This window comes from Thamnophis sirtalis, unplaced genomic scaffold, assembly GCF_051295495.1.
Source record: "Thamnophis sirtalis isolate CommonGarterSnake01/CBP01778 unplaced genomic scaffold, rThaSir2_p1.2 scaffold_3, whole genome shotgun sequence".
NCBI classification, from domain to species: Eukaryota; Metazoa; Chordata; class Lepidosauria; order Squamata; family Natricidae; genus Thamnophis; species Thamnophis sirtalis.
In genome coordinates this window covers 16454641-16479608 of record NW_028261383.1, presented here as the reverse complement: position 1 = coordinate 16479608, position 24968 = coordinate 16454641, and the positions used below count along the sequence as shown (strand labels likewise).

General features: G+C 41.5%; 1 protein-coding gene across 1 annotated transcript; it reads right to left on the bottom strand.

The window, feature by feature from the left end:
• Positions 1–411: 411 nt before the first annotated feature.
• LOC148047286 (uncharacterized) lies at positions 412–10134 on the bottom strand. The gene is made up of 6 exons (XM_087711421.1): positions 10066–10134; positions 6995–7549; positions 6683–6803; positions 6467–6549; positions 3883–4012; positions 412–2624 (listed from the first exon to the last, which is right to left on the bottom strand). The coding sequence occupies exons 2-6, from the start codon at positions 7403–7405 to the stop codon at positions 946–948; spliced, it is 2424 nt and encodes an 807-aa protein (XP_087567547.1). The 5' UTR covers positions 7406–7549; positions 10066–10134; the 3' UTR covers positions 412–945.
• Positions 10135–24968: the final 14834 nt, after the last annotated feature.

Here is a 24968-nt window from a genome sequence, read left to right as displayed (position 1 = left end):
TTTTCTTCTATGTATTCAAAATGGACTGTGATTAATATACATATATACATGTGCTGATCTATACCATATGTATGTGTACACATATGTGTATGGTTATATGTTTTTCTTTTGTGAATGGGCATCAACATTTCATTTTTAAATGTGTTCCAGTGTGTTCACACAAAAGAGTGACAATAAAGGTTACCCTATCCTATCCCACCCCATCTGCAAAACTGATGTAAGCTTCCTTCTTTTATAGAAATGTTGTAAATCAATGGCTAATATCGAGTTTATGGTCAGAAGAAATTCCTTGACCATTTAGGAGTGAAGATCTGATTTTCTTGATTTTTATGTTATTTTATTTATGTTGGGCCCATGGATTTCCAAGCATCTCTTTTTCTTCCTGCTTGATTATTTGAAATACCAGCATACTCAACCCTTTAACCTTTATTCACCTGTGCATCAGAATCAAACTCATGAGAAATTTAAGGCACAAACCCTTCAAGGCTTGTAAGATTTGAGTATGTACAATTGAAGAAAATAATCCTAGTACTTCTATAGATTAGTACTCAAGTGGATCCTTGTATGTGATTTCTTGGCGGAATATCTTTCCACACTTCATGCACTTTTACAGTTTTTATCCTATGTGGATCATGTATGCGAATTAAGGTTACTACTATTCATGAAGCTCATCCCACACTTTCTCCCGTGTGGATCTTTTTATGGGAAATAAAGGACCCATTTTCATGGAAAGCCTTTCCACATTCCAGGCATTTTTATGGTTTTTCCCTGTGTGGATTCTTTTATGGATATTGAGGGTCCTGTGTTCATGGAAGGTCTTTCAGCATTCCAGACATTTATATAGCTTTCCCCGTGCGGGTTGTTTTATGAGAAATGAGATTACTTCTGTGACTGCAGCTCTTTCGACACTCCAGGCATTTGTACAGCATGCCAGAATGGATCCTTTTATGGGAAGTAAGCTGAGTGCTCCCCCTGAAACTCTTTCCACATTCCAAACATTTCTCCAGGGTGGATACTTTGGTTGGAAATAAGTGAGCTGCTTTGTTGAAATATTTTCCCATATTCCCCACACTGATATGATTTCTCCATTGTATGGATTTCTTTATCAGATGTAAGATGACTATTCCACCAGAAACTGTTTCCATATTCAAAACATATGTAGTTTTCTGTACTCTGCGGGACAGAAATGAGTGTAGAGATTTGACTAGAAGTGTTTCCACGCTCTGTGCATTTATAAGGCTGCTCTCCTGAATGGATCCTCATATGAATTTTAAGGGACCTATTTTCGCTAAAGCTCTTCCCGCACTCCATGCATTTATAGGGTTTTTCTCCAGTGTGGATCCTTTTATGAGATATAAGGTTGCTGCTCCGACTAAAGGTCTTTTCACACTCGGTGCATTTATAGGGTTTCTCTCCTGTATGGATCCTTTTATGGGATGTAAGGGAACTGTTCTTGCTGAAGCTTTTCCCACAATCTGAGCATTGGTATGGCTTCTCACCTGTATGGATTCTTTTATGGGAAATAAGGTCACAGTTCCAACTGAAGGTCTTTTCACACTCCGTGCATTTATAGGGTTTCTCTCCTGTATGGATCCTTTTATGGGACCTAAGATAACTGTTCTGGCTGAAACTTTTCCCACACTCCATGCATTTGAATGGTTTCTCCCCTGTGTGAATTATTTTATGGCAAACAAGACGACTCCGCTTAGTGAAGCTCTTTCCACACTCTGTACATTTATACGGTTTCTCCCCTGAGTAAATTCTTTTATGGGAGATCAATTGATTGCTTTGACTAAAGCTTTTTACTACACACTCTGTATATTTATAGGGTTTTTCTCCTGTGTGGATCTTCTTATGGGAAGTAAGGGACTTAATTAGCTGGAAGCTTTTTCCACACTCTATGCATTTATATGGCTTCTCCCCAGTATGGATTCTTTTATGGGAAATAAGCTGGCTTCTCTTTCTGAACATCATTTTACATTCTGTGCAATTGTAGCCTTTCTCTCCTGTATGGATCTTTTTATGGAGAGTAAGGGTGCTCCTCCGACTGAAGGCCTTGTCACACTCCGTGCATTTGTAGGGTTTCTCTCCAGTATGGATCCTTTTATGATATATAAGGAAACAGTTCTTGTTGAAGCTTTTTCCACACTCTGTGCATTTGTATGGTTTGTCACCTGTATGTATCCGTTTGTGGGAAATAAGCAGACAATTCCATTTGAAATTCTTTCCACATTCTGTGCACTTATAGGGTTTATTTCCCATATTTTCTTTTCCAGGTAAGGGAAGAACAAGGGTTCCACTGTAACTGTTTCTGCCTTCCTTGTATCCATATTGTTCTGTAGAGTGAATTTGGTAATCATTCTTTATATCTGATTTCTCTTCGAATGTTTTCACTCTGTTCTCAAAATACTCTTCGTTTTTCCACCCAGTTTGATTTTGTCGTGCAGTAAAATCATTTATACACCAAAAAGGCTGGGAAATTAAGCTTTTCTGATTTCCAATTTGTGATAAATTTCTTTGGCGGCATTCTGTTTCCTTTTGATTTGCCATTTTTTCTACTCCCTTCATGGGCCAACTTGTCTGTTGTGTTATCTCACAAGTCTCGAACTGCTGCTCATTCGCTCCTTACAAGGAAACAAAAGTAAGATGTGGTGAGATACAAAGAAATAAAAGTTAAGGACTAAGAAGTGATTCTAAACATCTGGATAGAAGGTTGACATAAGCAGCATTTTCAACATCAGTCATGTTGACCAACAATAGTCTAAAATTTACTGAACTCCGACTTCTGATAACAGATCAAATTCATAAGTGAAAATTCTGAACCGGTAGCAAAGGTAAGAGGATTTCATGCCTGATCCAAACCAATGTTTCTCACCCTTGGCAATTTTAAGATGTGTAGACTGCAACGCCGAGAATTGAAAGGAATTCTGGGAATTGAAATCCATGCATCTTAAAATTGCCATGGTTGAGAAACATTGATGTAGCCCTAACCATAACTCTAACCTAAGCTACTGGCCTCATTTCATTCTAATAGAATAACAGTTGGAAGGGGCCTTGGAGATCTTCTAGTTCAACCCTCTGCTCTGGCAGGAAACCTATACCACTTCAGACAAATGGTTGTCTAATCTGTTCTTAAAAACCCCCAGCATTGGGAAGCATTCACAATTTTCGGAGGCAAATTCTAACTGTCAGGAAATTTCTCCTTAGTTCTAGATTGCTTGAACAGTTTCCATCCACTGCTTCTTGTCTTGCCTTCAAGTGCTTTGGAGAATAGCTTGACTCCCGCTTCTTTGTGGCAACCCCTGAGATTTTGGAACACTGCTATCATGTCACACCCACTGCTTCTTTTCATTAAACTAAAGTAAAGGTTCCCCTCGCACATGTGTGCTAGTGGTTCCTGACTCTAGGGGGCCCTGCTCATCTCCATTTCAAAGCCAAAGAGCCAGTGCTGTCCAAAGACGTCTCCGTGGTCATGTGGCCGGCATGACTAAACGCCGAAGGCACACGGAATGCTGTTACCTTCCCACCAAAGGTGGTCCCTATTTTTTCTACTTGCATTTTTTACGTGCTTTTGAACGGCTAGGATTGTCAGAAGCTGGGACAAGTAATGGGGCTCACTCTGTTACGTGGCATTAGGGATTCGAACCATTGAACTGCCGACCTTTCTGATTGACAAGTTCAGCATCTTAGCCACTGAGCCACCACGTCCCTTGATTATTATGTCCCTCATTAAACTAGACGTACCCAATTCCAGCAACTGTTCTTTATACGTTTTATAATATATATACTTCTCTCTAGAAGTAGGGGTGCCTTTTAACCAGAAATAGCCAATTTCATCCCATCACAAAATGTCTGCTCTAAAGGCCCAGCAGAGGTCCTTACCTAGAGAGGCCACATTCTGGGAATTTTCCTGCATGACTTCTCTATGGAGGGCTTTTTGGTGGGGGTCCAGCTGAGACCATTCCTCTTCAGAGAAATACACCGCCACCTCTTCGAACGACACAAGACTCTCCTGAACATGGAAAAAACAGGGACATGTTAACCAACACCTCAAGGAATTACCTCTAGTTCTCTCCTTTGGCAACCAATTTTGAAAGCAGAGATTCGCACATAGGTGTTTCTGAAAGATGAGACCAAGAAGTCAATAGGGGCGTTCATAAACGCACCAGCGTGCCTAACGCCCATGTCCTACTGTCCCAATTGATTTGTACTCATTTCCTGTGTTCTTATTCATGTAAATTCTTATTCCTGTTATCTTGTACATGAGTGACAAACTAAATAAAATAAATAAATAAAACATTGTATGTGAAAATGGCATGGATAGCATGAAACATTTGTGGCAAAGATGATGGGACTTGTGAAGATGGCTAAATTAACTTGCTTGATTTGAGTAAAAAGAACCCCTATGTTTATGGTTAGCTGGAAACTCATTTTTTATATAACATGAAAAAAAAGTGCACTTGATTTGTGCTTTGGATAAGTAGAAAAAAACTGGATATTAGAAAAGAGTGAACTCTTTTTGCAATTTTTTTCTTTCTTTGCTGCTTTTAATTTTTCAAAACACAAAACTAATTTCAGTGAAAAAAATATTTATATTATTCTGGATCCCTCTCCAAATCCGGCCACTTCTCAGTGGCTCCACTTTTCCTTATCGTTTGCTATTTTGATTTATTCAGACAACTATCTCAAATGCACTTGAGGCCGTTTGCAACAATTCTGAGTTGATGAATGAAATGCCCCAAGATTACTGTGTGACATTTTAGGTGGAGACAAATGGAAAGATGTGCTTAAACCAGATGAAAAATAAAGGAATTTGGTATTCTAAAGTCTCTATACAGACTAGGTTTTGAAGAAAATAAAACATCTGTGAGGAACTCCTTTATATATCAGATCAAAACTCAAATCAATCTTCATTATGGTCATAAACAAGCATTTTTACTCTAACACATATGTGCTAGTCATTCCCGACTCTAGGAGGCGGTGCTCATCTCAGTTTCAAAGTTGAAGAACCAGCACTGTCCGAAGACATCTCCGTGGTCATGTGGCGATCATGACTAAATGGCGAAGGTGCACGGAACGCTGTTACCTTCCCACCAAAGATGGTTCCTATTTTTCTACTTGCATTTTTGCATGCTTTTGAACTGCTAGGTTGGCAGAAGCTGGGACAAATCACGGGAGCTCACTCCATTACGTGGTGCTAGGGATTCAAACCGCCGAACTGCCGACCTTTGTGATCAACAAGCTTAGCATCTTAGCCACTGAGCCACCGCATCCCTCTATGTCCCTCTTATGACCCTGTAGACATTTAATTTGGAGTAGAGTGGAGGAGACTGGATGGAGGTGAGCATTTACTGGCCAGATCCCCTTTGTGACGCCTACATGGAATTCACAGCAGATATTTTTCTTTGTGCCCTAACAGAGAAACAACTGCTGCTACCTAGGACTGAACTCTTAACCTTCCAAGTGGGAGGCGAGTGTCTTTACCACTAGGCCACCTCACCGCTCTTTTACAATATCATGTGATAATTTTAAGTAATGCCCCAAAGCTAGCAGGAAATAAACTGTACAGAAATTATTGAAATACTGAAAGAACAGAACAAAGAATCTACGGCAAAAAAAATTCAGAACCAAATTAAAGCAATATAAAACCATTAATGAGCCATATCGAAGACATTAAATGAAGAATTTCAAAAACCAAAGCAAAGATGTGTCTTACAGCAAAACTGGGTAACAGGTAGAAGTGATAATCAGCCAGTTCTGACAGGTTCTGGAGAACCGGTAGCGGAATTTTTGCGTAGTTCAGAGAACCGGCAAATAGGCTGGACCCACCTGCGCTGCCTCCCAGCTGATCTTTTTTTGCCCTGAACAGGAGAACGGAGCTGGAAAGCAGGTTACTGGGGTAGGGAACGAAGGGGGATTTCACGGTAACCTTACCCTAGTAGTGGGGAGGGAATGGGGATTTTGCAGTATCCTTCCCGAAATGCCCACGAAGCCACGCCACACCCAAAAAACAACAGCCACAAAACTGGTAGTAAATTTTTTTGAATCCCACCACTGGTAATAGGGCATTTGAAGGGGAAGGGCAAAAAAGAAATCAAAGCCCCAATCTTTTCGATACACGCATCACATGTGGCCTGTGGTATCTTAGCTGGGATTATCTCTCTCCTCACTCAAAGAGCTACATGAAACTGCCTAGGCAGCCCCTAGAGCAGAGCTTAACTTTTAAGCCATCTGGATTTCAACTCTCAGAATTCTGCAGATCTAGGAGATGGGTGGAATGCTGTCAGTACTTCCCAACAGAACTTCTGATGATTCCCAACAGAGAATTGGGTAACTGGTCAAGTACTGAATTCACATTTTCTCTTTCCTTGTTGAGTAGAAGCAACAATGTTATACGTCAACCCCACAACGTATCAGGAGGCCTCAAAACGGCTCTTTGTAGCTCCTTTGAAGTGCCTCCTCCTACCTGAGCAGCTGGTTCAGTTACTTTTACAGCTCCACCAGTACAAGGAGGGGATTCTAGGAATACCAGTGGAACTGTTCTATCTTCTGCAAAGGAGACAAAAATGACGAAAGAAGAGTTTTTAAAAGTTGAATTAATGGATGAGAAGATTCAGACCATGAGAGGTACTTGCAATCTTTCTGTGGAGTTTCGCAGTGCGTGGACGGAATACATTCTTACCCGGTGAAGTGTCCTCATGTTGAATTTCCTCGGAGAACTTCCTAGAAAGGTGGTTCGGAGAGGAATTGGAAGGATCTTGCATTCCCTTGGAATCGTCAGAGACTATGTCCAAGAATGACTTCTGGAAGGGAAGTAGCAAGTAGAAAGAAAGAAAAGAAGGAAGGAAGGAAGGAAGGAAGGAAGGAAGGAAGGAGCAAGCAGCGGAAGAACCACTGTTAGGCATCTCTTCATATTATCCTAAGGAGACATTTAAGGATTCCAACATTGTAACATTAACACCCCCTTTTACGTCTCAAAATGAAGGCCTCTCACCTGCATCTCCGTCTTTTTCTTCACTTCCACCTGGCTCAGGAGGAAACCTTCGGCCAGGGCCACTGCCTGAGAACTGGTCTCTGCTCCACACTCCCGAATCCAACTCTCAATTTCATGGGGCAGGACAGCCAGGAGCTGCTCCAGGATCACCAGATCCAACATCTGAGCTTTAGTGTGCCTTTCTGGTTGTAGCCACTGATGGCAAAGGTGGTGAAGGTGGTTGCAAATTTCCCGGGGCCCCTTAGAATCTTGGTACTGGATGCTCCCAAAGAGCCGGTGCTGGACCTCTGAACTGATAGTGTCCTCCTCTAGGACCTTCTGCTCAATTTTTGCCCAGATATCCTCACAGGTCCAAGAATGAGCATCTGGAGGGCCTTTTTCATTTCCATCAAATGCTAGATATTCCTCCATTTTCTCTATCCTCTAGCACAACTTCAAAGGTAGCTAAGAAATCTTGTGGTTCTCCAAGGGTCTTTTCATTCCAAGAAACTACATTGTGCAGAAGCCCTGGAGATGCCTCAACAGCTTCTTCATCCCCTCTTTGCTCACAAGTACCTGTATGAGGAGAAATGAATAGAATAAAATACTTCGGCCAAAACAGTAGGGATTTTTCTCCAGTGCTGAAGCTCTCAGTGTACAGGCAAAACAACAGAGTAATAATAATCCACAATGATACTAATAAAAGGAGAAAAGAAGAATTAGGGGTGACATGATAGCAGTATTCCAGTACTTGAGGGGCTGCCACAAAGAGGAGGGGGGGTCAACTTATTTTCCAAAGCACCAGAAGGCAAGACCAGAAACAATGGATGGAAACTAATCAAGGAGGGAAGCAGCCTGGAATTAAAGAGAAACTTCCTAACAACTGAGGACAATTAACCAGTGGAACAGTTGGCTTTCAGAAGTTGTGGGTGCTTAATCATGGGAAGTTTTTAAGAAAAGACTGGACAGCCACCTATCTAAAATGGTATAGGTTCTCCTGCTTCAGCAGGGGGCTGGACTAGAAGACCTCCAAGGTCCCTTCCAGTTCTATTCTGATTGATCGATAATAATAATAAGGCGTTAGAGGTGAAGATACTTCTTGGATGAGAAGCGAAAACGCCTTCAAAAAACAAGAAAATCTAGCTGCTTCCTGAAAAAGCACCTTTGGGACAACCATGACCTGGATGACCGAGAATCTCTACAGACACAGCTTCGAATCTAATTTACATCTTAATTGAAATTTTGTTTGTTCTAAAAGACAGAATTTGGGGGGAATCTGTCAATTTTAATAGCTTGTCCAAATTCACAATTCAGCTCTGATGGCACCTGAAGTCCTTTTAACCAACCAAGACACTTCTCAAATGATCTGATTATGCCACCGGTAGCCTCCCACCGTCCAGTGCGATCCCACAGAGTTGGCCTCCACAGGATGCCGTCGGCCAGACAGTGTCGGCTAGCAACCCCCAGGGGAAGAGCCTTCTCTGTGGGAGCGCCTTCCCTCTGGAATGAGCTGCCCCCCCCGGAGCTTCGCATAATCCCCGCCCTCCGGTCCTTCCGACGCACCCTAAAAAGTTGGCCTTTCCAGCAAGCCGGCCTGGCCTGAACAAAATAAAATAAATGATTATTTAATTGTTAATTTTAATCTATTTTTTAAAATGTTATTGTTAATATTAATTGGATTTGTTTTGGAATACTCTATCTAATTTCTTTTTTAACTTTTGTAATATGTGGTTTTTTAAAAATGTTGTATGCCGCCCTGAGTCCTTTCGAAGGGCGGCATATAAATCCAATAAACAAACAAACGAACAGACAGTTCTTTTAAGCCCCAAGCATCTGTTCCACATGAGAGAACGGGGATACCTTGGCCAGATATATATTTTATTATTGGGACTGAATGGTTATGAGTTTTTCATTTAAGCAATACATTCACTTACACTCTTTCTCTAAGATCCAGTCTCAGAGAAAACTACTCCTAGGTAAAGGAAGATGTTAACTTGCATATTTATGACATAATAGCAGTGTTCCAACATCTCAGGGATTGCCGCAAAGAGAGAGTCAGGCTATTCTCCAAAGCCCCTGGAGGCAGGACAAGAAGAAATGGATGCAAACTAATCAAGGAGAGAAGCAACATAGAACTAAATAGAAATTTCCTCACATTGAGAACAATTAATCAGTGGAACGGCTTGCCTCCAGAAGTTGTAAATACTCCCAACACTGAAAGTTTTTAAGATAACCATTTGTCTGAAGTGGTGTAGGGTTTCCTGCCTAAGCAGGGGATTGGACTAGAAGACCTCCAAGGTCCCTTCCAACTCTGTTATTCTATATTCTGAAGGCAACTTGGTTGATTGTTCTCACTGTCAGAAAATTTCTCCTTAATTCTAGGCCGAATCTCTTCTTGATCAAACCCTCGGAACACCACAAGACAATTAAAGATGCTGTTCCCAGTCTTGGCAACTTGATGATGTGTGGACTTCATCTCCCAGAATTCGCCAACTGTCTATGTTGACTGGGAAATTCTGGGAATTGGAAGTCCACATATCTTTAAGTCACCAAGGTTGGGAAACGCTGATTTAGGAAACTCTTCTTCTTTGGCTCCAGGATGATAGGAAGCTTTCCATTTTTTTTATAATGGACACACTGACATTTTCTCTCTCACACGCACACAACTAAAACCAAAACACAGGATGACAAACCACCACGGATGAATTCATGCAATGCAACCTCAGCTCCATCAGCAGCTGCTTTCCTTCAATGCTTCCTCCCTTTCCAGCTGGAGTTTTGCAATCTCTCTCTCCTTCCCTCCCCTCTTCCTCCCTCCATGCAGCGTTTCCCTCCCCCCGCTGGGAAATAGAGGAGAAATGGCTCCCCTGATTGCCTTCTTTTGGGGAGGGGGATTCTGCATTTATTCCTGGGGGGGGCATGGGTAGTCTGGAGCTTTGATTCTCCCCCTCGCTCCTCCCCCTGCCTTGCCCTGCATGCAAAGGAGTGGCAGTGCAACATGGGACCTTGGGCTCCCCCCTCTTCCCAGGATTCCGATTCTGGATGAAGATTTTGCAAGTTTCCGCTTGCACGCTTTTGCACCCCCAACTCACAGCTGAGACGCGTCTGGATTGCTCTCCTTGCAAAGCGGGGAAGCTCCCGTGAAAGCTTCCAAGGCGAAGAATGCAGGGTTCTTAAAGAGGCCCGGACGTCCGGTTACGTCATTCCCATATTTTCCCTCCCCCGAAAACCGATAGGAGAAAGGATTCTTCCCTTTCCACCATGCAAAACGGGGAGGCGCATGCTCTCCCAGTATGACGCTAGGAGGCTGCCTGCCTTTATAACGAGGGCAGAGTGTGCCCCCTGGTGGGCTCTCTGCAGAATGCAGGCTTTGCTTAAGAGAGGGCGGGGCGTGGTGGAGTGGAGAAAGGACTCGCTTTTACTTCATAAAATGTAACCTGTTGGTTTGTGGAGACCGTGTTTGTCTGTGGAGAGTTAAGACATGTTGACCGACTGAAGGAATTTAAATAATAAATCATAAATATGATCCCTCAAAGACACTCTCTTTCATGCACAAACTCCTTTCGCTCCAGGATCTTGTCAAAGAGAAGGATAGACCCAGATTAAAAAAGCAGATTATTGAGGAGCCGTCATGGTGCCAAGTGCAGAACAAGATGGTGGTGGTAACAGGTGACAGTCTTGCGAAGGCCACGAAAATTCCCTCAGCGGCGAAGTAATATTTCAAGAAGAGAGCCTTGAAGCAGGAAAAGGACTCCAAGTGAGACAACGCCAAACGTTTTACCTCAGAAATGTCACAGTTCGTGCACCATTATGCACTGCAGAAACCTAGCACCCACCCCTCTCAAAGAGTAAAATATTTTGAGAAATATTAAAAAAAATTTAATTATTATTTATTTATTAAATATATTTATATGCCGCCCAATCCCGAAGGACTCCGGGCGGCTTACAAAAAATATAAGAAAAACACATAACAATAAAGAAAACAATTTAAAAACAACAAACACCCTCATACATTCATTCTAGTCGGGGCTGGACCTCAACAATGAGGTCAACAGCCCCAGGCCTGCCGGAACAGCCAGGTTTTTACAGCTTTCCTGAAGGCCATGAGAGTGGGTATAGTCTGGATTTCCGGGGGGAGCTGGTTCCAGAGAGTCGGAGCAGCCACAGAGAAGGCTCTCCTCCGAGGGCCTGCCAGCTGACACTGTTTGGCTGACGGCATCTGAAGTAGACCCAATCTGTGGGATCTTACTAGCCGCTGGGAGGTATGTGGCAGCAGGCGGTCTCGAAGGTATCCTGGCCCTAAGCCATGTAGGGCTTTAAAGGTAATAACCAACACCTTGAATTGAGTCCGGAGACCAATTGGTAGCCAGTGCAGCTCACTGGCAGACTATTATATTTCCCTGGATGAGAAATGGAGAAAAATGTTCTTGGAAAGCAGCTCCCAACTTCCTTAATAGCCAACAGCAGATGTCAGCACTTAAGAGATAAAGAGATAGATAGCTCTATTCATAGACAAATACCCTCACCCAAGATCCAACAAAGGTAGTGTAGAAAGTTAGCACCCACCTCTCTCCTAGAAGGATGGAAATATTAAAAAGAAAAAATATTATATTCCCATAAGGGAGAAACAGGCTCTTGGAGAGCAGCCCCCCACCTTTCTTAATAGCCGTAGCAGGACTGGACCAGCCTATCTACAAGAGAAAAGACCTTCAGTCCTCACTCAAGATCCAAACCAGGGCCAAGTCATTGAGACACAATAGGAATTACTCAACACCCTTTCAGACATTTGTGGGATTCAAATAATTTAGCAACTGGCTCTGTCCTAATGACCGGCTGGGTAGGTGTGCCTGGGGTGTGTGTCATATGACAGGGTGGACATGGCCAACTCGAAGTCATGCACCTGCCCCCACCCCTCCCCGCCACTCCTTGCCACTGGAGAGTGTCCCATTGGGGACAGACAGCTAGCCCTGGCTGGATTCCTAACCACAGCCAGATTGATATGCAGCTGGTCTAGCTTCGTGCCTCTATTTGCGTGTTAGGCTAAGCTCAAAAAAGTTGGGAAACCAGCTGTTTTGGCTTAGAGGGCTGCACCAAACCACAATCTGGCTGCTTTGGGGATCATGCATTAGCCGGTCTGCATCCTGTACGACCCCCCCCCCCACTTCATGGAAACAAATGAAAACCGATTTTGTGCTCCAGGGCAACGCCAAACTCTCTCGGGCACAGCTCCCCCAGATGTTGCAATGCAGGGAGTATGCAAAGGAGGAAGCAGACTTCAGCTGCTTCCAACCATGGAAAAGGAGACTGGCCACCTGCTCTCTTCTCTGCCCTGCTTCTTGCCCCTTCCATCTCCCCAATAAACTGGGGATCGGTGAGAGTGAAGCTCTCCCAGGCCACCCTCTTCCGTCACAACTTGCCTCCCTGGCCTGTGTGTTTTTGCGCAACGCTTCCCTGTTGCACCCTGCTTCAGGGAGAAGTTGTTCTGCCACAAACGGGCAGAGAATGGGCCCAGTTCTAGGCTTCTGCCAGCCCTCTGAGCAACTGCCACCCATTTGCCCTCCCCTCCGCCTCAGGTTCTGCATCCATCACAATTCTCGTAGTCAGAACAACTTGTGAGCTGTGATGGCAGGCAAGTGGGTGAGGAGCAGGTGTGAGCAAAGAACAAGAGAGCAGCTGGGCCGCGGGTGTTACTCTAGGCAAGTGGCCAAGATGGGCAAGGTAAGGAGTGGCTGGGAGGGACAGGGCGGAAGGAACATGGTGGGGAGAGCCAGTGGTGTGATTAGCCACCGAAGTGGGCAAAAAGTTAACAAACAGTTTGGCCAAACAGGTGCGAACCGGCTGAATCCAGCCTCCGATTAATATATGGATATCTAATTGAAAAGTGAATCACAAACAGGTCCTATTCTTAACATTAGGCAGGGTTCAAGGTTACAGATTTCTTTCTTAGCATTAGTAGACAGGCAGCACTAAAACTAAACTTCAACAATCTAAGGTGGCACCAACGTAGTGTTCTATAGTTCTGGGTGACCTTGCCCAGAAGTCTCTGGAGACAAGAGAGTACATTGAAGGACAACACCCAATTTCCCGAGTGTTGAACTATCTTCTTTCAGCATCACTTTCTAGACATGTCCATAAAGGAAGGACCACAACTCCTTCAAACCAATGCCCTCTAGGGGTATATCTATGATTTTTCACCATGTTTTTCTCCAGCTTCTCCTCCGCATATGGAGACCCAGAAGTAGTTCAGGTTCCCCAGAGGAGATGTTGCTTCTTACAGTAATTATGAAAATCCTGGTCTGTGATATCTCTCCTGATATTTCCCCAGCGATCGCCCTTGACGTAAACATCAGACTGAAGCAACTTGAAAGGGATCTTGCAACAGGAAAGGATACATATCTCAGGTCACACTCCGTGTGGCAGAAATTTTGGGACATTCAGGGACTTCTTGAATCTACCTTTCCTTTCTCTCTTTTCCAGGTGAACGTATCTCTCTCTCAGCCAAGAAAGTCACTCTCATTTCCATCTTTAAATGGTGTTTTGAATTCTTCGAACTCTCTTGTTCTTCCTTAGAAACAGGAAGGGGATTGATTCACCCCATGAATTATGGATCTCCTCCTTCTACTTCTGCTGCTGCTGCTGATGTCCCAGCCAGTCTCTGGGAAGCTGAGAATGAAGTGCTTGCTGAATTTGGAGGAGCAGGAGGGAAAAAAACTACGGAGCTATTACAGGCCAGGAGACCACCTCATTGGCATAGTCTCCATTGCCACTGTAATATCCCACATAATGCTGTCTTTCAACACAGCTCCTTATACTCAATCTCCCTCGTAAGTCATTCAGTGGGATGGAGGTGCATTCTCTCCATTTGCACTCTTCTTCTTTTCTTTCAGTTCCTCCTATATTGCAGGACCTGTTTAATTTCTTGAATCATTTGGTTTTCCATAGCTTCTCTCTTATGTCTGATTTTAAGACAGTCAAATGCAACCCCCCCAAAATATAAACTATTTTCCTCCCTTGTACAATCCTAAGTTAATCACAACTAACTTATTGAAAAGTTTGTAGCTGTCCCAGCCCAACCCATTTCTCTATTTTAATAACCATTCATTGATATGAATGGTTATCAAGGGATCTTGGAGTCCTATTGGACAACCCTTTAAATATGAGCCAGCAGTGTGCAGCAGCTGCTGAAAAAGCCAACACAGTTCTAGGCTGCATAAACTGAGGGATAGAATCAAGATCACGTGAAATGTTAATATCACTTTATAATGCCTTGGCAAGGCCACACTTTGAATACTGCATTCAGTTTTGGTCTCCACGATGTAGAAAAGATGTGGAGACTCTAGAAAGAGTGCAGAGAAGACCAACAAAGAGGATTAGGGGACTGAAGGCTAACACATATGAAGAACGGTTGCAGGAACTGGGTATGTCCAGTTTAATGAAAAGAAGGACTAGGAGAGACATGATAGCAGTATTCCAATATCTCAGGGGTTGCCACAAAGAAGAGGGAGTCAAGCTATTCTCCAAAGCATCTGAGGGTTGAACAAGAAGCAATGGATAGAAACTAATCAAGGGGGGGAAGCAACTTAGAACTGAGGAGAAATTTCCTGACAGTTAGAACAATTAATCAGTGGAACAACTTGCCTCCAGAAGTTGTGAATGCCCCAACACTGGAAGTCTTTAAGAAGATGTTGGATAGCCATTTGTCTGAAATTGTGTTGGGTTTATTGTATTGTGTTGACATTCAATGCCCGATCCTAGTAAGAATAGAGAATGGCTTGTTTTTAGAATTGCTTTTCTGGATCATTTATAAGTCCTCTTTGCTGATGATTCTATTTTGAATCTTGGTCATTGCACAAATGAAAAACGAGCACTATTACAAATAATGATATTTTTGTGAATATAAAATCTCCAAGGAACAAATGAAAATATGTTTTGTTGTTGTTAGAGATGATGTTATCATGAACATTTTTTGCAGTAGTTCATTTAATTATCCAGCAAGAATCCTAAGCTTCATTTTTGCCATTCAACAAGTCAACAAGAATTCTCAGCTTTTGTACAATCTCACCCTTGGCTACAATATCCACGACAACTATATGAACACCCTTGGGACTTCAGATGCCTTGCTGGACATGTTGTCTACTGGAGAAGCCAATATTCCCAACTACAGCTGCGGAAAGAAGGACAACCTAATGGCTGTTTTTGATGGATCTCTGGATGACATCTCCATTCAGATGTCAACGTTAGTAGGCACCTACAAAGTCCCACAGGTTTGTTTTTGTGTTTCTCTATCTGTTGGTGGTTGGGTAATAGATTCAATCATATATTTTCTATGGAATTCACGAGTTGATTTTCACCAGGGCCATTGACATGGCTAGGGATTGGGATCCACAGTGGGGAGGGAGCCTTAACATTGACTTGAGTAAGACTTGAGCAACTGGACACAACGTTAAATATGGAACATTTAAGCAAATCTCTAAAATGAACTGATTTGCAATTGCAGTGCTCTAGAGATAGAAGATAGGGATTGGTGGCTAAGTGTCTAAGACACTGAGCTTGTCGATCAGAAGGTTGGCAGTTCAGCTATTCGAATCCCTAGCGCCGCGTAACGGAGTGAGCTCCCTTACTTGTCTCAGCTTCTGCCAACCTTGCAATTTGAAAGCATGTAAAAATGCAAGTAGAAAAATAGGGATCACCTTTGGTGGGAAGGTAACAGTGTTCTGTGCACCTTCGACATTGAGTCATGCCGGCCACATGACCACGTCTTTGGACAGCACTGGCTCTTTGGCTTTGAAACGGAGATGAGCACTTCCCCCTAGAGTCGGGAACGACTAGCACATATGTGTGATGGGAACCTTTACCTTAGAGATAGAAGACGTAAGACGCCTATTATCTGAATGTCAATTTTATTAGAAAAGAGAAAGGGCAATATCTTAGACCCCGGATTAGACAAATGATTATATTCAATCTTACTAATATTCCACATTTTGTATTCTTTATTTTGATACAGCTTAACAGTTAAGAAAGATAGAATATTCTAATGTGTTCGTGAGAAGTGTTAAAAGCTTACATTTTGGACTTGATCTGATCTAAATATAATACACTGTTCTTCATTGCTTCTTCAGATCAGTTATGGAATTGTTTCAGAGGCTCTGAGTGATAAAAGACAAATTCCTTTTTTCCATCAGATACTGCCCAAAAGAGGGTTCCAATATGCAGGAATTATCCAAATTCTCCTCCATCTCAGATGGACTTTGATTGGTCTCTTTTCAACAGACACAGAGGAGGGAGAGAGTTTCATGAGGACTTTCACTCCTATGCTTGTCAGGAATGGAATTTGTGTCGTTATCTCACAGCAATTCTCAATGGCTGGAGGTATAGAACTTCTCAGAAGTGCCATTTCTAAGTGGAAACAAGTCAATGTCTTTGTTCACTTCATAGAATTTGTTTCCCTTGTGGATAGAGTTCGCCACATCCATTTAACAATTGAAGGTTTGCCGGGACCCATTGAAGGGAAAGTCTGGATCACCACAATCGTGGAGAAAGTGGCAATGACAAGGAGCACATTTTTCAAACATATCCATAGTATTTGGACCTTTGCTTTTCAGGAAAAAAAATGGCCAAATGATGATGCTTTTCCATCCAGCCTTTTTAGGAATTCCAAATTTGAAGAAAAAACTTTCCACTGTTTTTTTTCAAAGCATGTCCTTTCGGTCAAGGCCCGGAGACGATGTACCCAGATAGCCCAACTGGACACACAAGAGAAAAAGAACAGAATTCCAATGAAAAGCGACCACCATTTTTACAATATTGTTAAGACTCTGGCCCATGTCTTGAATGTTGCCTATTCCTCAAGATCTAGGAGGAGAAAAACGGACAAGAAAGAGAGATTGGGAGTGCCAAGGCTAGAGCCATGGCAGGTAGGGGCTCCTGACAAGGATCCATCAAACCTGGTTCCTACTTAGAAAAAAAAATCCAATGCCCATGTAGGGGAGCCATTACAACATACTTGTTCTTCCAAACACCAACAAGTTTGCCCAAGCTGAGGCCAGATTTAGTTTGCAAGAGTATGTTCCAAAGAGCAGGCACTGTGAGGATTATATTTTGATATTAAACAGTGCTATTATAAAATCATTTAAAATATATACATTGTAAATAAATTCCTGTACTTAAGAGTTTTTAATTAGCATGATAGAATTTTATATTCATCAATTTCAGCCAGACCTGGAAGGATTAAGCCTATCTCCTCCTCTCTCTAGGAAACTAACTAAAGCTTTCCAGGCTGATGGCTGCTCAGACTTTGCATTCAGCCGTGGTGGCGCAGCAGTGCTGGGATTCAAAAAAATTTTCTACCGGTTCTGTGGATGGTGGCTTGGTGGGCATAGCAGGGAAGGATATGGTAAAATCCCCATTTCCTCCGGATCAGCTGGGACTTGGGAGGCAGAGAATAGATGGTGGCAGGGCCAGTCAGAGGTGGTATTTACTGGTTCTCCAAACTACTCAAAATTTCTGCTACCGGTTCTCCAGAACTGGTCAGAACCTGCTGAATACCACCTGTGAGTCGTAATGGTTAGAATGCAAATATTGCTGACTAACTCACTGCTCACTGCCAGGAGTTCGATCCTGACAATCTCAAGGTTGACTCAGCCTTCCATCCTTCTGAGGTCGGTAAAATGAGGACCCAGATTATGGGGGCAATATGCTGATTCTATAAACCACTTAGAGGGCTGTAAAAGCACTGTGAAGCAGTATGTAAGTCTAAGTGCTATTGCTATTTAGGCAAATAATGAAGGCGTTCACAGGCTCAGCTTTAAAATTGCTTCTTCTTGTAGGATGTTTCAAGTTGCTTTCAAATTTCCTGGATGTTTCCATTCTAGTTCCATCCCTTTCTGGAGAAGAACGAATTTTGCAATTTTTCCTGGGAGAAACTATACTTGGACCAAAGTGGAAATGTAGCAGCAGATCTGAATATCATAAGTTGGTTGCATTACCCCAAGGAGGATTCCATCAAAGAGCAACTGGGGAGTTTTGAAAGACAGAGGCTTATTATCAACCAAGATGCTCTTTCACGGCTAAAGTTGCTCAACAAGGTGGTTGAAAATATTGGCAACTTTTCTCTGTCTGTATAGATGGTGTCAGTATCCCCTGAAAGAGCAGGCTCCGGTATTTTTAAAGAGCCATTATTTGACCAGTTATTTATGCCTCTGTCTCACCTGACTGGGCTAGGCCTCCTGCTGCTAGGAAAGTGATCCAAGATGTTCAGGCAAAGAGGAACCATAATGATGTCAGGATTCCAAATAGCATCCAAAAGTAAATCAGAGTCAGAGGCAAAGTATTGCTCAAAGTTCCAATTTATTAAAAGAGCCATGTTGGAACATCTGGGAAAACCGTCTGACATGAGATAATGCCTTTTTTTTTTAATTACATTTTTTTTAATTTTAATTTGAAACAAGTACAACATCTTTCTTTACATGCTATAGAAAGTGTATCAGTCAGTCACAAATAAACTTTGGTACATCTCCTCCTCAGTCAACAAACATAACTCATGTTAACTCAAGCATTTTAACTCAGATATTCATACATATCACCATTGTCATATATCCATTTTCATTTGACTGTAATTATTATTTAAAGATATTGATAATAATAATATTCTTAAACAATACATACCCACACCAGTGGGGAAAAAAAAAAGAAAACACACAAAAAAAAGAACAAAAAAGACAAAAAGAACAAAAGACAAGGCAGGGAAAAAAAAGAAAAAAAAAGAAAAAAAAACGAACACAGGTATATATTATTAAAAAAAAAGTATATCAGCTGGTTACAACATGTTTTGGTGCATCTCTTCCATTATTTCATATTAATTCAAATATCTTAACTCAAATGTTTACCATATTAACATCATTATATCTCCACTTTTAGTTGACTATAGTTATTTAAACATCCTTCATTCTTAACTATGCCAAAGAATTAATCCATAACCACATGCTGACATTTCATTTACTTGTTTGTAAAATCCTCTATTAACATCAAATCCTCATATCCTATTTTAGCTGAACATCCATAATATTTAATACCAGAAATTCCATCTTCCATGCAGTATAATTTATTATCATTCTCTCTTCTTTATGTAGTTATATCATATATCATAACATTTTCCCCATATTAGTTAACATTTAACTGTATATATTTTATTTTATTTTTTAATAGTGATAATTATTGTGATTAATACCCTTTGTATATAATCCAAAAATATTTCCAACCTTCCTTTCTCATATCCAATTATTATTTACTATCAATATCAATTATTATTCAGCTATATCTATTGCAAATAAGAGTAATTAGATTTAGCTAATTTTCAATTATATTCTTCAATCTATCAGCCTATGTCTCTCCAATAGCAAAGTCCTCTTACCATTCTTAAAACAAGTTCCCCAAACGTTTTTATAGGCAAGTCCAAACAGAAATATCTTCGCACCTTTTTGCTTAGGGTGCCTCTGATGTAATAATGTTGTCCTTGGCTTGTTCCACTCAATTTGTCCTTGATTTTCAAGGGTGGTGTCGAAAATTCTGCAAATAATGTTTCATAAAGTATAGATTCTTTAATGCTTCTCATTCCTTCTGCGCTCTGTCTTTTGAAATACATTTTCTGTATGGCTCCCCCTCTTGCATGAGATAATGCCTTAATCTAGAAAAATGAAGGACTGAAAGTTACCTTGACCCCTCCAAAAAACTTTCTTGACTCTTGAAATAATGAGATAATGAGAGTTAATTTGTAATGAAATGCTACTTAGATTTGATCTTTGGCTTCTAAGCCATCTAAAAACCCTTTGAATGTAATTGTTTATTTTGATTGTCAGCTACCTTAAGTCTTCCACTGAAACAAAAATGATCTAAATTTAAGTAATAAATAAATGTGGGTCTGTCTTTCCATATCACCTATTTGTAGTTCTAATTTTGAGAGACGGTGGAGGATAAGTGGTTCTGCAGTGCTGTAGTTCTTGGGCAGAGATGGGATTCAGCAGGTTCTGACCAGTTTTGGAGAATGGTAGCAGATTTTTGAGTAGTTTGGTGAAGCAATAAATACCACCTCTGGCTGGTCCCGCCCCCATCTATTCTCTGCCTCCCGAGTCCCAGCTGATTGGGAGGAAATGGGGATTTTGCAGTATTCTTCTTCTGCCACACCCACCAAGCCACACCAACAGAACTGGTAGTAAATTTTTTTGAATCCCACCACTGTTCTTGAGGGCTCAAAGAGTTGGACACAATTAGCAATTAACAATTAATTCTTTTTTTTTTAAGGTTTAAATGTTTTATTCATTTTCATTTTCAATTTTGTACATTCACTTATATACTGAATATTTGCAATAATAATAATATAATAATAAGAAAAGAAAAACCCCAACCTGAACACAACTCATCATAAACCCAGCCTATCACTTTCATACACCCCTTCTTCTCCCCCTCCAACTTTCCTTTCTCCCTCCAACGATCACCCTTCTTACTTCCCTTTCCCCTCCTATCTTCCTTTCTCGCCTTCCTCACCCTCCTTCCCCTCTCATCCTCAATTAGCAATTATCAATTAATTTTTCAATGGAAAGGACATTTTCTTGAATACTTCACTTGGCCTTAGAAATATTCCCACACAGGGCTCATACTCATGTCCCATGTGCTGCAGAAAAAGGTGCCTGACCTACCCTTTTTGAAGGACATGTTCTCATGACTCACCTCCACTTGTCCTCACTATAATTCCAGAAACTAGATAGTAATCTTTAGTCTTTTTTCACCAGCATGCCAACTGCATGAATTGAAAATATAAACATACAAATGTAACTAAATGGTACTTGATTTGAGGTTGACAGCCCTAGTTTGGGAGGAATTTTTTTCTTTATTTTTTTAATTGGAACAAGGATTTGGATTATTTTCAAAGGGAAGTGGCTTTGGAGTGGTGCAATGGCCTAGAGGTGAAGCTCTCACCTCACAATCAGGAGGCTGTGAGTTCAATCCTAGGTAGAGGCAGATATTTCTCTCCCTGGAAACACTGAGAATATATCTGCTGAACAAAACTCAGCATTGGCAACAGGAAGGGCATTCGGCCATTAAACACTTTGCTAGCTCCATTAAGTTGACCAGACTCCACCCTGCAGGGGATTATGGGTCATTAAAAGAAGAAGTAGCTTTGAAGTATTTTATGTAGTACAGAAGAAACCTTTTCCTCATCTACTGCTCAGAAGTTTCTTTCTTAAGCACAGCTTCATTTTATAAAAATTTTGGCAGATATTTTGGAATGATTTTGGTTTTTTCTGCTTAGTCTCTGCCTCAGTCCAAATGTGTGGACAATTGTCACCCTGGATTTGTAAAACGGGGTCGGAAAGAAGAACCCATTTGCTGCTACGATTGCATTCCTTGTCCGGAGGGGACTATCTCCACACAGGAAGGTGAGTGTCACCAGAGAAAAGGGCATTGGATTCAACCAGAGCATTTGGTAAAAGTGCATGTTAAAAGAACGTGTGAACGTGACTCTTTTATTCTTCATTGCTCTTTTCAATATCTCCAATTTATTCCATAATGGGAGGAATAAGATCTTGAATAAGATCCAATCCATTTCTGTATTTTTCTAAATGCTCATTGATATTTAATGCCTGATCCTAATAAAAATAGAGACTGAATTCTTTTTAGATGATAAATAGTAAATAAAAAGCAATAAAATAAGGGGCTGTCACAAAGAAGAGGCAGTCGACCTATTCTCCAAAGCACCTGAGGGTAGGACAAGAAACAAACGACGGAAGATAATCAAGGAGAGAAGCAACTTAGAACTAAGGAGAAATTTCCTGACAGTGAGAATAATTAACCAGTGGAACAATTTGCCTCCAGAAGTTGTGGATGCTCCAACATTGGAAGTTTTTAAGAAGATATTGGATAACCATTTGTTTGAATTGTTATAGGATTTCCTACCTAAGCAGGGGGTTGGACTAGAAGACCTCCACGGTCCCTTTCATCTCTGTTATTCTGAATTGATTACCTGGCACTCTCTTCCTTTTATGGTGGTTCTATTTTAATGATTGAATGATTTTGAATCCTAGTTACTTGGCACATGAAAATTTGTATGGCTCAAATTGTTGCGTTTCCTACATTGTTCCATACTATACCACGACTGTCAGGTTTCCTAACAATGCCGTAACTGATTCATAATAATCGAACCAATGTTTTAATACAAAAACCAATGATTTATTGATAGCTTCATTAGGGAAGATTTGTTCGCAGCCAAATCTTTGCTATGTTTATCTGCTTCTGGACTTTACCCCTGTTCCTTCCCTCCCCTCAGTCTGTGTCATAAATCACGTTACCCAATAGATTTGAATTTGAATTTGAATTTGAATTTGAATTTATTAAAATTTATAGGCCGCCCTTTTCCCTGAGGGGACTCAGGGCGGCTTACAATCACAAGGGAGGGAAGTGCAACATCAAAAACAAAACAAAATGTGAACAAAGAAAAAAAATAGTAAAACACAACTTTCGTTCAACAATCAAACACTCGGGCGGGTGAATTAGGAACCTATCCCCAGGCCTGCTGGGAGAGCCAGATCTTGATACACCCCTCCCAACCAGGCAGCAGTAATCTGAGATCTTATTCCAGCCGACAGTATGTGTGGAATTCACTCCCACTCATTCTGTCCCCATGACAACATGGAGAGTTGACAACTGCTATGTAAGCTACACAGGCTCTCAGTTTCTCTCCAAGTGCAATTAAATTCACTTTGAAAGCCCTACTAGGTGTAGGAGCAGGTATCTCTGGGGCCTCTTCTCCCTGAGGATATCTACTTGTCCCACCATTGCAGATATAATAGACACTCTGTATGTTCCCTAAAACATTGACACCATACGGTTACTCCAAAACCTGTCCTTATTTGTTGCAGCTCCTGCCCTATTGAACACTCTCCCCATTGAAACCCTAACCTCCACTCATAAACCTCTGGAGATTGTTCTTCCAGGCTTTGGGATGAAGTGATTACAACAAGGCATATTGGTTCAGTGAAGAGTGATTGTGGTGTCAATGATTTCTCTTTTATCTCTTTTATTTATTGTTGTTGATATTTTTATAGAATAATATTACTTACTGTTTTCTCAGATACTGAAAAATGCACCAAGTGCCCAGATGATCAATATCCAACTGATGACAGAGTCCAATGTATCCCCAAAAGAATCGCCTTCCTGTCCTATGAAGAACATCTGGGCATCGTCCTAGTCTCCTTTGCTGTACTCTTGTTTCTAACAACAGGCTTTGTTTTAGCAATATTCCTTAAATATCTAGAAACTCCCATTGTCAAAGCCAACAACCGTGACCTCTCCTACATCCTTCTGGTTTCCCTCTTGCTTTGCTTCTTGTCCTCCTTTCTCTTCATTGGGCAACCAAGGAAAGCCACCTGCCTTCTCCGACAAACAATCTTCAGCATTGTCTTCTCAGTAGCTGTGTCTTCTGTGTTGGCCAAAACAATCATGGTAGTGCTGGCCTTCCTGGCCACAAAACCAGGGAACAGGGTGAGGAGATGGTTGGGGAAGAGCTTGGCCAACTTTATCATCCTTTCTTGTTCTGCTGGAAAAATTGTAATTTGCTCAATCTGGCTGGGAGTTTCTCCTCCATTTCCTGATTTTGATCTGCACTTGCAATCAGGATTGATCATCCTTCAATGCAATGAAGGCTCTGTCACCATGTTTTATGTTGTTCTCGGCTACATGGGCTTCCTTGCTGCCATTTGCTTCACAGTGGCTTTCCTGGCCAGGAACCTGCCTGGGGCATTTAATGAAGCCAAGCTGATCACTTTCAGCATGCTAGTCTTCTGCAGTGTTTGGATCTCCTTCCTGCCCACCTACTTGAGCACCAAAGGGAAATCCATGGTGGCCGTGCAGGTCTTCTCCATCTTGGCCTCCAGTGCTGGCCTGCTGGGCTGCATCTTCTTCCCCAAGTGATACATTATCATTCTGAGACCAGATCTAAATACTAAGCAACATTTAATGATAAAAGTCGGTATCTGACCATGAAGCAGTTTCTTAGGTTCATAACACTTGATTATTTATTGCAGTTATTATTGAGTTTGTATGCTTGTTTTGACAATTTAAAATAAAAGGAAATAAACATACAATGAATGTGTTTAACTTAAGATAACCCTCAAAGTGTAAAATGAATTAATAATTTAAATTGTCATGAAATTAGGGAAGGATAAGACAAGAAATAAGATTTTATTATTATATATATTATATAATATTAACATAATGCATCTGCAGAGGAGACAAGACTTCCCAGATTAGGGTGAGGGGGAGATATACGACATCATCTATCTCCAGTCAGCAGTCCCAAGAAGGCTTCATAACCATTTGCACTACTTCGGTGACTTAGAGGACACAGATAAATCTCCAAGCAGCCTCAATGACTCTCTAAAAGAATGCAAATGACCAGCTGTTTGCAAGGACTATAAATCCTTCCATTCCCCACTCAGAGCTGAAGAAGCTTCTTAGATGAGAAGTGAAATGTCTTTAAATAAAAACAAGAAAGTCCAGGTACCTCTTGAAAAAAGCATCTGTGGGACATCACCATACTACAAAGCTACACTTCAACTGTAGTTTCAAATGATGACGAAATTGAACAAAACGAAGCACAGGGTGAGCAGACAGCCCTTCATTGCAAGGGGTGGAACTTCCAAATCACTGTGGACAGTACCTCAAATTTTGGATATTATGCACATCAAATAAATATGATCTTTTGTTCCTTAAGCCTTAAGATATGTTTCTGTAGATAGCTTCAGATCCCAATGATGGACCATCACAATGGAGATGGTTGATGAACTAAGAGGGAACCCCCTCCCCCAAATATCTAGCTCCGTGATGATGAACACATGGCACGCATGCCAGAGGTGGCACACAGTGCCCTCTCTGTGGGCACATGAGCCATCTTCATAGTTCAGCTCTGCCATGCATGCACCTGTGCCTCCCACTAGCCCGCTGG

Bases quoted from the DNA above. Each gene is read 5' to 3' on its own strand.
- LOC148047286 (XM_087711421.1), bottom strand. From the start codon at position 7,405: ATGGAGGAATATCTAGCATTTGATGGAAATGAAAAAGGCCCTCCAGAT. The intron at 6,804-6,994 runs GTGAGAGGCCTT...CTTCCCTTCCAG, and splicing joins AGAAAAAGACGGAGATGCAG to AAGTCATTCTTGGACATAGT. The intron at 4,013-6,466 runs GTAGGAGGAGGC...TTCCATGTTCAG, and splicing joins TAACTGAACCAGCTGCTCAG to GAGAGTCTTGTGTCGTTCGA.